General features: G+C 36.0%; 1 protein-coding gene across 2 annotated transcripts in view; it reads left to right on the forward strand.

The window, feature by feature from the left end:
* UBR2 (ubiquitin protein ligase E3 component n-recognin 2) overlaps positions 1 to 18,084 on the forward strand; it is a 54,707-nt gene that overhangs the window by 20,183 nt on the left and 16,440 nt on the right. Inside the window, exons 11-29 of one of the 2 annotated variants that reach the window (XM_053937561.1) lie at positions 22 to 120; positions 2,369 to 2,532; positions 2,624 to 2,723; positions 3,237 to 3,365; positions 4,125 to 4,308; positions 5,337 to 5,398; positions 6,175 to 6,285; positions 8,548 to 8,613; positions 9,922 to 10,044; positions 10,388 to 10,451; positions 10,746 to 10,870; positions 12,160 to 12,212; positions 12,462 to 12,564; positions 13,106 to 13,154; positions 13,587 to 13,741; positions 15,653 to 15,755; positions 16,435 to 16,544; positions 16,769 to 16,849; positions 17,610 to 17,791. In XM_053937561.1, coding sequence (XP_053793536.1) covers positions 22 to 120; positions 2,369 to 2,532; positions 2,624 to 2,723; positions 3,237 to 3,365; positions 4,125 to 4,308; positions 5,337 to 5,398; positions 6,175 to 6,285; positions 8,548 to 8,613; positions 9,922 to 10,044; positions 10,388 to 10,451; positions 10,746 to 10,870; positions 12,160 to 12,212; positions 12,462 to 12,564; positions 13,106 to 13,154; positions 13,587 to 13,741; positions 15,653 to 15,755; positions 16,435 to 16,544; positions 16,769 to 16,849; positions 17,610 to 17,791 — 2,063 coding nt within the window. The remainder of the gene's footprint in view (positions 1 to 21; positions 121 to 2,368; positions 2,533 to 2,623; positions 2,724 to 3,236; positions 3,366 to 4,124; positions 4,309 to 5,336; positions 5,399 to 6,174; positions 6,286 to 8,547; positions 8,614 to 9,921; positions 10,045 to 10,387; positions 10,452 to 10,745; positions 10,871 to 12,159; positions 12,213 to 12,461; positions 12,565 to 13,105; positions 13,155 to 13,586; positions 13,742 to 15,652; positions 15,756 to 16,434; positions 16,545 to 16,768; positions 16,850 to 17,609; positions 17,792 to 18,084) is intronic. The other variant, XM_053937562.1, reaches the window with a different exon arrangement.

Below are 18,084 nucleotides of genomic sequence, written 5' to 3' on the forward strand. Positions count from 1 at the left end.
TTTTTGCCTCCTTCTTAATAGAACTATGAGCGATTGCAGAGTGATTTTATGAAAGATGACCACGACAGAGAGTTCTCAATTGCTGACCTCTCGATACAGATATTCACAGTGCCTTCTCTTGTAAGTACTAAAAGACCAAAAAAGGAAATCTTTATTTGTTAAAAGCCACTCAAGGTTCATAAATCAAGGCTGCAGATTTCTTTAACATTACTGTGGAAATGCAGAACAGTCAGACTGTTTGCATACATTGCATAGAAGTGAAAGCATTTAGCATTGGGAAGTTTCAGACTGGCTTCCCAGAGTGGGCTGGGTGTTTCTGGTTTTTCTTTTTACATTTTTCTTTTACTTTTTTTTTTAGAAAGGTGCTTTCATATTTATTTAGAGATACATATACATAACATTTAAATTCCTCATCATACTGAGCCACATTTACTGTTTGTAGAAGTCTATATTATGGTTTGCATATCATGGTTTCACAGCACCATTCTGGTGCAATTTTATAAGTGATCCACTTTGTGTTAATTTTCCAATCAACACAAGTGCAAGCAAGAATTGTCTCATGATACTCCCTACTTCCTTTGGTACTTTGAGTCTCAAGACAGTGCCTACTTTTAGATTTCCAGTTAACTTTTGTTTTGGTGCTGCAAGCACTGTGCTTCTCCCAGCTCACTAAATCTGCTGGTCCTTCACCAGCTTGTTTGGGAAACTTTTTTTTTTTTTTTTTTTTTAAGTCCGTCTTTGCTTGTATTATGAACTAGACAAATTAAGATTTGAAGCTGTACTGGAATAAAAGTCTGATTTTCATACCCAGAATTGTTTAAAAAAATAAGTGCTTCTGAATCTTTCCAAATTTAATAAGCTTCATTGAGCTCTTAAATTCAATAGTAGTATGGCAATCACAATACTGAGCAAACTTCTTCAGTTTCTTAGGGATGGATGATATTCATGGGAATTCATCAGGATTTTGTTCCCATGGTTCAGGACAATATTGTATTGCCTCTTTTAATTTTGATGCTTTCAGTAAGAATGTTGCCAATATTCAGACTTACAGTTAGACTTAACCAACTAGTATTCAGATGGTTATGGTATTTTTCCCTTTGGCAGATGGGGTGGAACAATATTACTTTTTGAAAAAGCAATTTCAAACATTTCCCAGGGCAGAGTAATTACAGTGCCCCTTTTGTATGTGTTCTATTTTAAAAGCATGCAAAAAAAAACAAAGCAAATGTGTTTTGACTGTTGTGCAGAATGATAGAATAGACTGATGACATGAAAGTAATTATGATAAGCTTCTATCACATGAACTAAGTATTATTTTTTAATATAGCCACTCATTCTTAACCAAATGAATAAGTCAAAGAGTTTAAAACACCCCACCATCCTCCAATAACATTTTCAAACTGATCTTAGTAATTGAAGAGTTTGAGCTCTCAAGGAACTGCGGTTTTTGGTTTGAGGGTGGATGGACAGCTCTGCTGGTGATGATTTTTTGGGAGGAAAATGTTAACCATTAGATTATTTTCCCCAACTGCAGTAGCATTTTAGAAGCTATTTTGGATTATCGTTAGCAGCTGCAGAACCTGGAAGTTGTAGTCAAGAGCCACAATGTCATTGTGGTAGATCAGAGTGACCAGTATTGTTGAGTCTACTAGCCAGATCCAAGGATTGCAAGGCTCATCCCATTTAACCTGGAGAGCCAGCAGAATGGGGGAATTGTGGAAATGTTCATGAGTAGGAGCTGGCAGTAACTTAGTGCCCCCTCCTCTCTTGTGAAGTTGGCTTAGGTTAGGCTGGTGATGAAGACAATCTTTGTCAGACTTTGCTGATCTGTTTCATGCAACACATGGATATATGCAGCAGACCTTGAGGAAAATTAGAGGTTATTTCATGACATTTCCATGTGGAAATTGCATGTGCAGTTCCTTACTGGCTCAGAAGAGGCTCTGCTCACCACAGCTCTTGACAGTTTGTAAACAGAAAACAGAAAAGCTGTCACTCCCCTAAAGGGCCTCAAACTATATGAGAGGAGACAACACATACTTAAAGGGAGGTACAAGTTAATTATAAGACACATAATAATATGTCTTGTGCCATAATTATATAGATTAGCAGGGGCCTTACCATAGACAGACTTCTGTACAAAAAGGATCTGAAAAAAGAAATCTGGCTTATGATGATTTTTGACTAGATTCCTTTTTTTTGTCTTCTGTGATTCTGTGAAAAGAGTGCTTTTCAGTGTTTTCTTCTAATTATTGATGTGATTATTTTGGATTTTAAAAAATATATTTTATAAACTTCATGGTGCAGTGTGAGAATCTTGTTAGCTGTGTCTGCTAATTACAGCAAATTTCAATGTACTTTGGCATAGGCTCGAATGCTAATAACAGAAGAGAATCTCATGACCACTATCATCAAAACTTTCATGGATCACTTAAGGCACCGGGACATCCAAGGCAGGTTTCAGTTTGAACGTTACACTGCTCTGCAGGCTTTCAAATTCAGGCGTGTCCAGAGCCTTATTTTGGATCTCAAGTAAGTATACCAACTATATGCTGATTTGAGAAATTGGGAGTTAAAAAAAAAAAAAAAAAAAAGAATGCTTGCATCTTTCTAATCTCCCCAGGTATGTGCTGATAAGTAAGCCGACGGAGTGGTCAGATGAATTGAGACGCAAGTTCCTGGAGGGTTTTGATGCCTTCTTAGAATTACTCAAATGTATGCAGGTACGTAAATCTGTGAATTACAAAATTTAAGCAGGAAGTTAGCTGTTACGATGTTAAAAGAGAAGAAATTTGATCTACTCTTCATTTTATAACTGCAATGCAGTATCATTTTTGGAGCCATTGCATTTTCCTAAAACATAACATTTTGCCTCACTTCTTAAAATGTTGTTGTAGAGGACAATAAAAAGGAAGAGCAGTTCAAAACGAGAAGTGTCATTTGGGGCATATTTTGCACTTGTAGAGGCAGACAAGACAATTAATTCTGTGAGCAAAATCTGGTTCATCTTAAGTGTCAGCAGAGTTGCTCCTTGTATTGAGGAATAAATTGTTCCTGACATACAAATAGACCTCTTCACTTGTGGTTTCATTCCCTTTCATTCCCCCAAGATTCTTTTTACCTGTTGCAGCAACAATATGTTTATAAGGATAGCTAACCACTGTCTCACATCTCTGCTGTCAGTGTATTTCAGTGATACAGTGATACATTGTTGAAATGTATAATTATTCTTCTAGGGTATGGATCCAATAACTCGACAAGTAGGACAACACATTGAAATGGAACCAGAATGGGAAGCAGCATTTACACTGCAGATGAAATTAACGCTTGTTATTTCAATGATGCAGGACTGGTGTGCATTAGATGTAAGTTCCTTTGGAATTGTTTTTCTTTGTTAAGAGGGATAAAACTCAAATATTAATACATGTAAATATTGACCTAAACACAACTTCACCATAAGCCAAGGGCATCTTCTGTGAGGAAATGCACATCTTTACTTTTTATTTAAACACAAGTGTGGTTTGTACTGACCAGTTCAGAAGAACATGGTTAAAGCTTTTACAAATACTGCAGAGAGTGTTGTCACACATCTGAACATTGTGATTATCACAAATCTATCTGTTTATAATTTTCAAAGAGGAGGGAATGGAGGAATAGGTCCTGGATCTACCAAATACTGCTTGATTATAAATCATGTTTCTGCTCCCTAAGTGTTTCAGGATTTCAGAACTTGAGCGTGGTAAAATATGGCTGTGGAATAATTAATTCTGGAATACCTGAACTTTCAGATTGGTTTTAATCTGTTACTGGTAGTTAATGTGCAGGTTTTACTAGCCTAGCATGATCATTCCTCAGAAAGTTACTATAATGTCAGTTACAACAAAACCCCAAACCCAAATAACATCCTAGTGGGTACTTTTCTAATCAGACATACCGGTACAAGTTTTGCAGTTTGTGCCCTCCTTAATTTGGCTCTTTTGTTGGATTCCTTATCTTAATTTTTCAGGACTGTCGTTAAAGGTAAAAATCGCAAACCCTTCAGGGTTTATTTTATGTTGTCTATATTATTTTTCAGACCTGTGGTTTTTTTTCATGATCTCTGTAAACTGCAATCTTTCTTTTAGGAAAAAGTATTGATTGAAGCTTACAAGAAATGCCTGACTGTGTTGATGCAGTGTCATAGTGGGTTTACTGATGGAGAACAGCCTATTGTCCTCAGTATGTGTGGACATTCAGTTGAGACCATCAGATACTGCGTTTCTCAGGAAAAAGTTAGCATTCATCTCCCAGTTTCTCGTTTACTTGCAGGTATGAACAGTTAAAAAATATTTTAGGAAATGAGAAATGTTCTATAGGTGTGATTTGCATTTGTGTGTACATGAAGACACACACAAGCATTGTTTAAGGCCTGAATAGGATCAATTTTGGCCATTTTCTAGCTGTTTGGTAGCTTCTAGGCCAGATGTTCTTGATCACTGAAAGGTTGTTATCATTCAGGCTGGGGGAGATTGTCTCATGCTTCTGGATTTGTATTATAGGCAGCTCCTGCTGCTTTTGCCACTTGAGTGACGCAAAAGAACTGTGACAAAATATGGACCGTGGTTGACTGTTTTGGAATATGTTTAGCTGTCAGCTTGAATGGACTAATCAACATTCTGTTAGAGAACAGATTTATAAAACAGATGTGTCACCAGAAAATTAAGCTATGCCTTTCTCTTCATATTGTGCCTATCTTGTTCAGCTGTGTTGAAAAAAGCTTTGTGAATTTTACTTTACAGAATCAGAAAAAATGTGATAAAAATAAATTCCCAAATAATGAAGTGAAGAAGGTAATTCTTAGGTAAAGAGCCATGCAGCTCAGTGTCAAATGGCTTTGAATATTTGAATCTTTGAGCAAAGTCCTTGTAACTTCAAAAGAAAGCAAACCAGAAAACCTTAGTGTGTTTTGTAGGGGCCTTATTCTAGTTCCTGAGGTATTTTATAAACCCCCCAAGGACTGATAAAAAGGATACTGTTGATGGTTTGTTCTGACAGACCAAAGACCCTTGGCTCTCACTGTGGGGACATGACAGGGTTCAAAAAAAGGCAAAAATCTCACTTGTACTCCAAGGGTTATACAGATACAAAGGGAAAACTTCAATTATCTTAAATTGTATCCTTTGTAACATGTTTCCTCAGGAAATAACTGTGTAGCTCCAAAGTAATAAATTTGGAGACTTGTTGCTGTGTCCGGAAAAATGGTCTGAGAGTAAATTAGATGACCTTTTTTGTACTGTTTTAATTACCTAAAATATTGTATGTAATATTCTGTATGTTTTTTTCATGTCTTTTTGTAGGCTTGCATGTTTTGCTGAGTAAAACTGAAGTGGCATATAAGTTTCCAGAGCTGCTACCCCTGGTATGTAATTAAATGTTGTATATTCATGAAATATAATTAATGCTGAACATTAAATTGGTCATGTAAGTGTAGGATGATATTAAATATAACAAAGGGCCTTTGTACTGTGAATTCTACTCAGAGAGAATAACTTTAGTATGTAAAATTACCTCTTAAAAGATTAATATCTAGATATTCATGACTAGAGCATAGGCAGGCAGTATTGCTCTCTAAAGTAATTAAGAATCAGGTTGCATAACCTCCTTTTTGTAATAGAAACTGTTTTTAGGAGCCCCAGGTAGGATCTGATTCCTTCTCCTTGGGCTGGGTTCTAATTTTCTTCCCCAGCTGTTTCTTGCTTTCTGCCTGTTCTTATTGATACGCTGTTTCTTTAAGGGGTAGTCAAAAAAGGTGAAATAAAAGAGGATAAAACCTAGCTGGGAGAAGAAATTTCAGTGTCTTTGGAAAGAAGTAGTACTTAACCTTTGAATGAAATAAATGAAATTACAGTGTTGTTAAATTGCTGCTGTTGATGTTATAAAATATGAAAGCTACTGTCTTTAGGAATAAACTAAAGCCCTTGTGCAGTAGCTGTGTGGAGCAAAGACAGAATGTAAGGGTGATTAATAACAATTTGAAAGATTGTGAATAGGCTCATCTAACTTGTTTGTTGGATTTGCTTGTGTTTTGTAGTGCCCAAATATTTTGATGATCACAAATATCATCTTCCTTCATTTCAGTCCCATTTTCTTTTATTTTCTCTGTATACATCAAAATATTGCATTTTCTTAATGCAGAGTGAGCTTAGCCCACCCATGTTAATAGAACATCCTCTACGATGCCTAGTCCTATGTGCCCAAGTGCATGCAGGGATGTGGAGAAGGAATGGCTTCTCTCTTGTTAATCAGGTAAGTGCACAGTAGCTGTAGAATCACTGTTTTCTGATAGCTCTCTCAGGATAATTTCACAGAGTCAATTAGGTTGAACAAGACCTCTGAGATCATTGAGTCCAACCCTTGGCTAAACACCATCTTGTGAGCTAAACCACAGCACTAAGGGCCGTGTCCAGTTACTTCTTGAACACCTCCAGGGACAGTGACTCCACCACCTCCCTGGGCAGTCCATTTCAATTTTTAACAACCCTTTCCATGAAGAAATTCTTCCCAATGTCCAACCTGAACCTTCCCTGCCATATCCTGAGGCTGCGCTCTCTTGTCCTGTCGCTGGTTGCCTGGAAGAGCCTCAATGCATTTCTTGAAGTGAAGGGCCCACAGCTGGAGACAGCACTCGAGGTGGGACCTCACCAGTGCCAAGTATGGAGGGAGCTCTTGGTCTTTCAGACTCAAAAACCTTCTGTTTCTGTATTGATTTGAAATTTTACTTAAGTCAGGCTTATGGAAGGCAATGTGAGGTAGGTGTTTTTATCAGCACTGGCATCATTTGAGTATTTTTGCTTTTAAACTGATCTTTGATTGTTTTTTAGTCAGAAGTTGCTTTTTTATTTCAGGACTGCTGCAGTAGCCACTGAACTTAGTGCTTGGTGTGTAGAGTTTTAGTTAATGCAGTCAATGACTCCTAGCTTTTTTACTGTGTACTTGCTGCAGCAGTTGGAAGTGCAGAATTAGATCTGCGCATCCGTGGTAATGCATTCATCACCTCCACATAAAAGTGTCTCAGATATAAAAATATGCAGCATTATGGTATTATAGCTATTTATATTTATAAAGTAGTTGAAATCCGAAGACCCCACAGAAACATTAGAAGCAGTGTAGAACGAAGTGTTTCTTGGCTTTTAGCTCTAATGCTTCTGGAGACTTTAATTTCTAAACTTATGTTCTCAGTGTTTGTATAAATTAGGTGTTCCAAACATAACAGCTATAAAATGGGTACTGAGGTGTCAGTACCACCCACCAGGGTGATTGTCTCAAGTGATTTTCTCAGCAAGACTTAGATTACAACAGGAATAGGGTTTAATTCTGTGAGGTGTTAACTTGATTTATTTGCAAGAAAATTCCTTCAGTCCCGTCAGCCCTCATGTCCATTAGATAATTGCCATGTATATTTACTAGGAGACTGAATTAAGCTGCTCAAATATATTATATTCCGACACTTCTTGACTCTTGAAGGATCTTTATAAGGTGGTGTCCTTGTTGTCATTACAGCAAAAAGAGCTCTAGTTTTTTACAATTATAGCAGTGCCCATAGTGCTGTAGACACACATCAAATCTGGAATGTCAGACTAGCTTTTGGTAGTGAAATAAGTCTCTGTGTTAATTTCCCCTCGTGGTCAGGATCTTGCAGTTAAGAGCTTCATTTAGTTGAGGTAACATAACTCCCATAGTCTGCAAGTCCTTTCTCTTTACTTTGGCTATGGGGAGAGGTCATGTTCAGCCAGCTCCTTTTGGATCCTTCCCAGATAATAGGAATGGACATCTATATGTGTGGATTATTAGGACAGAGAAGAAAGGGAAGGCATGCCTAGCTGTTGTCATGTAATTCTGGTGGAAAATGCTATGTGTCTAGAGGAGACTGTAGCATGCTGAAGTTTTTTCCAGACCTATGCAGAAACTTGTCAGCCCTATTTATTTTCCCTCTATTGCGGTAGAACCAAATTTCCCACCTTTCAATGCCATGCAGTGATTGTGATGCTGCTGCTGCCTGCCTCAGTCCTGTTGAGTTCCTTCCCATGGTTTGGTTTTGTAACCCAAACCATGGATGGTTTGGGTTAAGTATAGTTCTGTCACAGTATTAACATTTTGCTGACACTGGCAATTCCTGAAAGATGGTATCTCAAATGATTAAAGAGCAACTCATGGAGCGAAAAAAAAAACATTTCTCCAACTGCAAGGGCTTTCTCTCCTGTGAATTTCAAACAGTTAATTGCTAAACAAATATATTAAAACATAAGCTAAAGAAGCCAAAAAGATTTTTGCTTGTAGGTCTATAAAATTCAGACATTGCATCACTACAACCCAGCCAGCAACTATATGCTTTATAAAAAAGATTTTTGCATACAGATAAAATTGTATAATTTTTTCAAATTACAGATTCATTTTTTGTTTATGAACACAGTATAGCAAAGTTTATTTTTTACAGAAGTAAAATAATTTTAGATAAAATATAAGCTTTGTTAATGATTGTGGTGTGGTGTTTTGGGTATTTTTTTTCAGATTTATTACTATCATAATGTGAAGTGCAGGAGGGAGATGTTTGACAAGGACATAGTAATGCTTCAGGTAACCATGTATACCAGTTTGCATTTTTTCAAGTATTTTCAGGATGTTTTTGTGTTTATATTTATCTTCATCAGAACTTTTTTAAGGAAAAAGTGTCTGTTTTTTTGTGGAAGGATTTCAATTTTCTTATTTTATCTACATAATTATGGAATACTTTTAAAAGAAAATAACTATTGTTGTAATACTTGTTTTTTAACCACAATTTGAAAATTGCAGAATTTTCTGTTTAATGTATATATGCCACATCTTCAAGAATGTAATATTTTAATTAATGTACTGGCAGTTGCACGAGTCTGCATGTTGTCAGAAATGCAGTTGGTGTATGTGTTGATTTTTTTTTTTTTTGTTTTCCCCTTCAGAACGAATTTTGCAAATGTGGCAGTCCATTTAGCTTTATGACAGATGCAATACTTCTACATTGAGAGCAGTACAATCTAAAATTTGCAGCTTGGGATGCATAGTTCACCTGGACAGCAAAATATTTTCTCAGGAAGCCCCTCAAATCTTAACTAGAGTTAGCAATACCCAATAGGATAAAGATGCCCTGAGATACTTCTGCTTTCAGACATAGTTCCCTGAGGCTTGACCTGCCACTGATTTTTAATGATCATTTTCAGCTGCCCATTTGGGTAGATATCCTAGAGCTTTCTTGGAAATTTATTCTGTTTTAAAGACGGTCCCATTAGCAATAGTTAACTAACAACAAATATTTGTAATTGACAAACTTAGATACCTTGTTTAATAAACAGAATAAACTTCAGCCAGTAGTTTTCAGAAATGGAAGTTTCTGAAAGTCAGTGTTTGTTCTGCATTGAAACTTCAGTATTTTTCTTTCCAAGAAGTTTTTGGAAGCTTTGCTCTGCAGTCTTCAGCCTTTCTTTAGAGGATTGGATTTTGTTGTTAAAATCTTCAGTGGTATATACTAAGTAATATTATATTATGCCTGCTAGAAGATAAGCTAGCAGGAACAACATTTTAGAGATAAAAACAACCAAACAAAAGTCTTTCACTGAAGTTTGCTGAGACTGCATAAGATAGGAGTAACCCTGAATATTTTGCATGATGCCCTTAAAAGGGCCTCAGAAATACTTGATAAAGTATAGGATTCTGCTTGTCAAATAGGCTTACACTTCTGTTCTTGGTGTCCTAAGAGAGTAAACTTAAATGTTAAGTCTTCATCCATAGGATTGAGAGAGGAATTAATTTTATGAAGAATTTACAGTGAACATAATATATAAATATGAAAACATGCTCTGATAACACCCAATCTGCTTTCTCTTTATAATCTTTTTTTTTTTTCTTTAATAGACAGGTGTGTCTATGATGGATCCAAATCACTTCCTGATGATAATGCTGAGTCGCTTTGAACTTTATCAGATATTTAGTACTCCAGACTATGGCAAAAGATTTAGCACAGAAAATACTAACAAGGTATTTTATGCACTACTGCAATAGAAAGTCATCAGTTTTTTTTTTCAAAGTGTATCAGATGCTGTTGTATTGAGACAGAGCTATTTCTTGAAAAAAAAATCAAAACTTTTTATTTTAATTTCATTTGGCCAGTTTGAAGTATGCATAAATGTTTTTACCTGTCAGACTGGTAAATGTCAGAAAATATTGCATTATTTTTGCACTTATGACTGTGTTTCAGCATAGATCTGAAACTTAGTTTGGGAGTACCAAGGGTGAAAATAGGCAGTGTTTTGCATCACTGAAAGTATTTTCAGCATATGGAATAATTATTGAAAAATGTAATTTTATTGTTTTATTTCAGGATGTTGTTCAACAAAATAACACTCTTATAGAAGAGATGCTATACCTCATTATAATGATTGTTGGTAAGTTCAAAACATATTTAATTAATTTTTTTCATTTAGGCTTTTTAATGGTCTGAGCAATTTTTTATTGCTATCTCAGGTTCAGTTCTGTTGTGAACATCCTGTAGCTCTCACTTCTTTCCTAGGAGAAAAGCCTTGGAACTGGCTTAGATCAATGTAATGAATCTTTGAACACTGGTGGGTAAACACAAGATCTCATGGAAGGCACCCTATTTTCCAGCCTTTAATTTAGAGAAAAAGATTAAAAAATACTTAAAAACAACAACAAGAAAAAGGTGTATTTTATTTCTACAGGTGAAAGGTTCAGCCCTGGAATAGGACAGGTAAATGCAACAGATGAAATCAAGCGAGAGATCATCCATCAGCTGAGCATCAGGCCAATGGCTCACAGTGAATTGGTAAAGGCACTCCCTGAAGATGTAAGTAACGGGGTGTGGAGGGGGGAACCAACTTCCACTTTATAAGGTTGATTGCTGAAAAATTGTCTTACGCAAGTTCATGTCACTTAATGTGGAATGAGAGCAGCATGATTATGCTCAAAGCAAGGTTAGCATGAGTACAGGTTAATAGTTCTCGTGGCAAGGGTAGGAAAGAGGCAAAGAAGGAACAGCATATGAAAGAGGGAGGAGTCTGAGAGCTTCTTCAGCTCCTTTCTCTTTTTAATACTGTTTCTAATAAGGCCATCTGGCCAGTAGTCTCTGCAGGCTGCTTGTACACCCTGAATTAGATGTATGGAAGTGGGTTGTTAGAACTATCCAGAAATATAAGCTGTTATATTTTAAAGCCTAACAATAAGTGAAAAGACATGGAATCAGAAACTGTATTATGACTTGTGTAACATAAATGCTTCATTTGCATGAGCAGAATAATTTCTCTGAATTCTATTATAAGTACTTCTGTAGGACAGCAAAGCTTGCTTTCCTTTCTCCTTTTAGTATTTTTTGAAGCAATCTTTTAAAAATGATTTTTGAAGACAGTCAGAATTCCAAAGTTAATGTTTTATTGTACTGATAATAATTTTAAGGATAAATTATGAAATATTTTTATTTTTTCTAAATATTTTAAACTGAAACAATTTGAAAAGTCAGATTTCAAAATTATTTAAGAATAATTTAGGGTTGCATGAAAGAGCAAATTTGATTTAAGCTGGAATTATAAATTATTTGTCAGTCCTAAATACTTTTTCCCTGGCCTGGTAACTGCAGTGAAATATGTATTCGAGGAAGGGGATGGGAATATTGAAAGAAAATTTGTGTGTGAAGTTTTGTTACATATTTGAGTTGACGTCTCATGCTGCTTTTTGTGGTTGTTTCAGCATTTTTCAGTAACTAGTCTTTTTAGCTTTCCAGTATTTATTTAAATTTCAAGGCCTAGAAATCAGAAATACTGGCTATGTATTGTAAAAATGTGCTGAGCGAGCTAACTGAAGAGTTTCTTCTGATACTGTTACATCCAAGTTCATTATGACAGGGAAAAGCAGTACAAATGAACCACTTAGAATGGCATGACTTTTTCAAAGAACCTTTTGCAGAGATCGTGTTCCTGAATGTATTTTCATGTTATGTGGATTAGTGTTCTCTTGAGTGCCAGTACAATGACTTTGTACTACATTCACTACTGCATGCTTTCTCTAGTATTGTATGATATTTGAATGTGTTTATTCCAAGAACTACAGTAACACAATGTCTTTCCTTTTCACTCCATGTAGGAGAACAGAGAGACAGGGATGGAAAGTGTGATTGAAGAAGTGGCATGTTTCAAGTATGTTTCCCTTTATTCTAATGATTCAACTTTAGGAATGGAATGTCTCAATTAGTGAAAATGAAAGAATGAAAGAAAGAGGGCTTAGTCATGGTGATTTCCTAAGGCTTTAATCATGTGCAGAATTCTTAATACTGTTACTTAATTTCTACAATGGCAGTGTTTGTTAGCTGTTCTAGTTAACTATTTATTCTCAGATGTTAAGAGTCAGTGGACATAAAGTGTTTTGTTTGCTTGGGTTTTTTGTAGGAAACCTGGATTAACAGGCAGAGGGCTGTATGAATTAAAACCAGAATGTGCCAAGAACTTCAATCTGTATTTTTATCACTTTTCAAGGGCAGAGCAATCAAAGGTAACTACTAGTTTAACTTCCTGGGGCTTATTTTGTGCCCTTTTTTTTTTGTTTGTTTGTTTGCCTTTTTCCAAAGCTTACTTCTGTGAAGAAGTATTACCAGCTGGATATTTGAGAATTTGCCCAAGATTTTGCAGTGATTTCTGTGCCACTGGATCCTGTGCCCTATACAGATCTGCTGAAATCAGTGGGCATTCAGGAGCTTGTCTGTGGGTTCCCTTGCATCTTATTTTACTGAAAATATTTAAAACAATCTGCATTTTTCCTTACCTTTATGGAAATTGCCATTTTAACTCAAACTGGCCTTACAGTTTTATGCTAGGAAAAGAATCCAGGCTGGCTGTAGAGGAAAGATTAATTTTGAAGTTGCATGCCCTACTTTACAAGTAGAACATAAGACTAACTGCAAAGATTTGAAAGCTTTAATGTTTATTTAAGGCTGGGAAAAAACAGTAACAATGTAGTAAAGCGTGAATGCTTTTTTTATTAGTTTCTTTTGGTACAGATTTTGAGTAATGCTGGCAATGTTCTTCTATTTCAGGCAGAGGAAGCACAGAGAAAATTGAAAAGACAGAACAGAGAAGATACAGGTATTTATTTTTGAGAGGAGATGGGAGAAGAGGGAATCACATATCAAGCTGTGTATTGCCCTGACATTTATACCAACTAAGAGCCTATTCCAGGGCTAGAGTAGAAGTTGGTTAGAAATAAAGCAATTTCCCTTATGTCTCCCTGGCTATAGCCTGGGATCTGATTTGTCATGGAACCAGCCTTCTGAAGAGCTTATTCCTTTGGCTTTTCTCTTACACACAAGCCATGCTGAATGCTGCAGCCTGTATTGGTAGCACTGTTTATCAAGCAGCTGTGTTCTGCCTTAGCATCATAGAAGGGTTTGGGTTGGAAGAAGGCATAAAGGTCATCTGGTTCCAACCCCCCGCCTTGGGCTGTGCTGTTAAATCAGACATTTTAATTGGGTGTTGCAAATTTTGGAGAAATGTCAAACACATCAATTTCCCTTTCAGCACTTCCACCGCCAGCTCTTCCTCCTTTCTGCCCACTTTTTGCCAGCCTGGTGAATATCCTACAGTCTGATGTCATGCTGTGCATTATGGGAACTATACTGCAGTGGGCAGTGGAACACAATGGCTATGCCTGGTCAGAGTCCATGCTGCAAAGGGTACGGGTTTTTTGATTTAAACTAATGCTTATGCTAATGGAGGAATGTTCATTAGAACATTTTAACATGATTTTATAGATTTGAGTTGTTTGCTTGATGTCTTAAATACCCAGAATACTGTGAATAATAAGTGGTATTTCCTGATATGCAAAACTAGGGAAACCCCTCTGCCTCTTGATGCAATTTATTTTTATAATTGATTGGAAGACCCAGGTAAATTTCTAATGGGATGCACATGAGAGGGAAGAATTCTGCTTGAATCAGTGGCAGTAATGTTTATTCAGGTAGAGAAGCCATTAATCTGAGTTGTTGCATATTAAGCAGATACTGATTTTTTCTTGGTGTTCCTTTGCTTATTTTCAGTTTAGGCTAAATCACTTTAGGAAAAAACCATGAAAGTGCAGAAAATAATTTTATAACTTGAAAATGTATCTGCTTTGGAAAATTTAACTGAGCTGTTTGTTCCTTGCAATTTATAATGATCTTTAGAAACATGGAAGGTTATTGTAGATTTTGGTGTTGTGACTACCGTTTTCTGAGGTGTGCAGAGATGAGTAGTAAACTGCCATCCAGGGGCTGTTTATATTGCGCAAGGCTGTTGGTTTAAGGTCCAATCCAAACTTTTTAAAAGTATTGATGGATTTTTAAATTTTACAGTGAAACCCCAGTTTTGAAACTGAGTATTAATTTTTTGACATCCAGTCTTATTGAGTGTATATTACCTTTTACAGCTAAGTTTAAATTAACACGAGCAGTTCTGTATAACACAAAAAAAGTTGAAAGTGGAACGATATATTGGTATTATGAATCACAACAAGGTAGTTATATTTAGGTAATGTAAGAATGCTAGGTTTTGGAGTAACTTTGAATAAAATTAGTTGGTTAGGTTTTCTTTTTTTGACTGAACTAAAATTCAGCCATTCTCAAAACTGTGAAATTCATTAGGGACCTATCACTTGCTCAGAAACTTGTGGCATTTCTCTGTGATGGTGCCATGCAGTCGTACTGCGTCTTTCCCAAGTCAACCACTTTTGTCTTGGAAGCACTTGAAAAGGTGGATTTGAGACATCTGCAAGAGATGGCACATATCTAGTGAGATCTTGTTAAATAGATGGGATAGACTGAGGAGAAATTAACTGTTATTTATTAAAACACATTTAAAAAACTTCAAGGCTCTCATCAGGTTTTGCCACTTTTTCTGTAGATACTTGGTCTTTTGCATTCCAGTTGTGTTACAAATTTTTGGGTGATTAGCCTTTCCTTACAGGGGTGTCAGTGTTGATTCCAGGCATCAGTAAACCTTTGTGTCTCGAGCATCCTGCCAATTTCTGTAGGGTTGTGAAATGGCTGATGCAGTATGACAGAGTTTGCCACTAAGAATGAAGTATCTCAGCTTCAAAATGCCATTCAGACTATCATGGTGCTAAATAGGGTAACTACATTTTTTAAGTCGAAGGAGATTACAGCTCTTCACTGACCTGAAAATTAACATTATTTTTAAATGTGTTTCTAGAGAGATCAAATTTAACTTAAAAATTTTAATTTTTTGTTGCTAAACTTTGCGTATAAAAAGGACTTAAAGCCTGCTTTGTGCATCTTCTGTCCAGAGACTTGCAATAGTAACATGCAGGGGGTAGGGAGAAAGATGAGAAGTATTGACTTCTCACTCAACTAGTCAGGACAGCAAACAGAAAGAGGCAAGTATTTAATATGGATTTTATATGGTTTCAAACACTGTTGCTCCTGTGTAATGTAGCTTTGGAATTCTGTATATAGAAATAACTTCAAATATATTTGTAACATATAATTGTATTATATGACTTTCCTGTTTCTTAATGAATTACTTAAACTATATAACAAGATTATATGGACTATGTAAGAAAAGAACTCAAATTTGTGATTTTTACCTAGGTTTTGCATTTGATTGGAATGGCACTACAAGAAGAAAAACAACATCTGGAGAATCTTAGCGAGGAGAATGTTGTAACATTTACCTTCACTCAGAAAATATCAAGTATGCCTTTCTTTTCAAATGTATAGAAAATTTGAAATAACTGGAGATGCCAGGATCTCATATTTTATTATTCTGAAACTGTATTTACCAGAAGAGTTTGTTTATCCATCAAAATGTTATCGACTATAGATAATGCTTTTTACTTGTGTAGATTTTATGATGGTATAATACTAAAGGCATTTTGTAGAGGAGAAATCCAGAAGTTTAATAATTCCCTCTAGATCTGATTCTTAATATCTTTAGCATCTCAATAAAGATTGCTGCACGTGATCAGATGCAATTGCAAAAATCATCGTTGTATTCTTAAATAGTCTTTTAATCTTGTCTCCCCTTTGTATCGTCCGACTAATGCCTCTAGTTTTGCTAACATATGAAAGTTCCATTTAAAGTAGTGGGAAATAAAATATTGGAGGTTCCCAAAATGAAAACAGCCAGGGACCACATACAGTGCATTTCTTTTGTAACAAAATACAGTCAGTCAGCAAAACTTTTCAGGATTTAGAGGTTTTTCGTGAAAAGGTTTGCAATGGGGGAGAATTAAAAATTATGTATTGTGTCTATTTGTTGAAGGAATTCTTCAGTTGCTGAACAAGCATTGGGGTTTCTTGTTTTTAATAGTAGTGAGTGATTAATTCGCCAGTAATGGTATAATCAATTCTCATTGTAATTTTTCTCTCAGAACCAGGAGAAGCACCCAATAACTCCCCTAGTATACTAGCTATGCTAGAAACACTGCAAAATGCACCTCATCTGGAAGTGCACAAGGACATGATCAGATGGATATTGAAGGTAAATATATTTTATATAAACACTGAAAATAATGGAAATAAGATTTTTGAAACTTTCCTAATTACATTGGGATGATTTCCTTTTTTCCCATGTGTATTTGTTGCATCTAGTTTTACTCTTCTGGATTCCAATACTGCACATTGTATAGTCAGGATTATAGCATATACAGTTGAATTCTCATGTACCAAACAAATTAAAGGCTTTTTTTTTTTTTTTCCTTACAGACATTTAATACTATTAAAAAGCTAAGAGAAAGCTCTTCTTCAAGTCCTGTGGCCGAGACAGAAGGAAATATTATGGAGGAGGTAAAAACTATCAGTAAGAGCTAATCTAGAACAGATCTGGGTGGTGACTAGCAAAGGACTATATTTCTAATTGTAGCTCTAAATCAAACATGGGAAACAGCAGTGACTTCTGAAAATCTGTCTCACAGTTTATAGATCAGACTCGTTTGTTTGAAGAGCCTAAGCTGTGTTTCTTTGTTTCGTATATTGTAGTCTCCAGATCTTTTGCAATTCTACTCCATAGAATTGTGTGCAGTACAGTCACAGCATTAAATGTTTTTGATGTTCCCATAATTTCAGACTCCATGGAAAGTTGCTAAAAAAATGGTTGTCTATATATTCTTACCATGCATGTCGTTCCAGAAAAGCTCTGCCAATGTGTGTAGCTGGACATGACATTCTAGGTACTGCACACAGGCCTTGGAGCACTGTAGTGCTCCATTGGGGAATGCAGCTGCTGGGGAGGGAGAGCAGCACCAGAGATGAGACATGTCACTCTCTTACCTTTTTATCCTAGGAGTGCTTAAAGGGAAGAGAAATACAAAATATAGATAAAGGTTGAGGGGAAGAGGTTTCCCTTCTACATCTGCAGTTCTTTTTGGCATTGAACACAAGCTAAGGAAAAGAGGGCACAAAATAACTCTTTGGTAGACTTTACTTTTGTCTTTTGTGAGATTTTCATTGTTTGGAGGTTAGTAGAAGTTCCACATGGCAGTAGCTAAATTAAATAATCTGTTGTAACGAGACTTCAAAAATGACTGAGCGAACAATACGATTTCAGAGTTCACGTGATAAAGACAAAGCTGAGAGGAAGCGAAAAGCTGAGATTGCCAGACTGCGCAGGGAAAAGATCATGGCCCAGATGTCTGAGATGCAACGGCACTTCATTAATGAAAACAAAGAACTCTTTCAGCAAACTCTGGAGGAGCTGGATACTTCAACCTCCGGAGTCCATGAAAATAGGTAAAGGCATCTTGTTTAAATTTTTTTCTCATTAGTGTTTACATCAGATTGTCCTATTGTTACAGCTTTAAAAAGCTCTTTTTTTCCCGATCCTGATAGAAAAATATTCGTTAGTTTCTGAGACAAAAAACCCAGTAGTAAATTGAACGCTTCCCTCCCCCTCTCTGTCAGAATTGTGGGATAAATAGAAACATAAACAGGCAAATAATTTTTTGTACAAAATCACCCAGTGAATTATTAATAATGCTGAAGAGACTATGCTATTAAACATAGTAAATTGGAAATAGCTGATT

Source organism: Vidua chalybeata, chromosome 3 (assembly GCF_026979565.1).
Source record: "Vidua chalybeata isolate OUT-0048 chromosome 3, bVidCha1 merged haplotype, whole genome shotgun sequence".
NCBI classification, from domain to species: domain Eukaryota; kingdom Metazoa; phylum Chordata; class Aves; order Passeriformes; family Viduidae; genus Vidua; species Vidua chalybeata.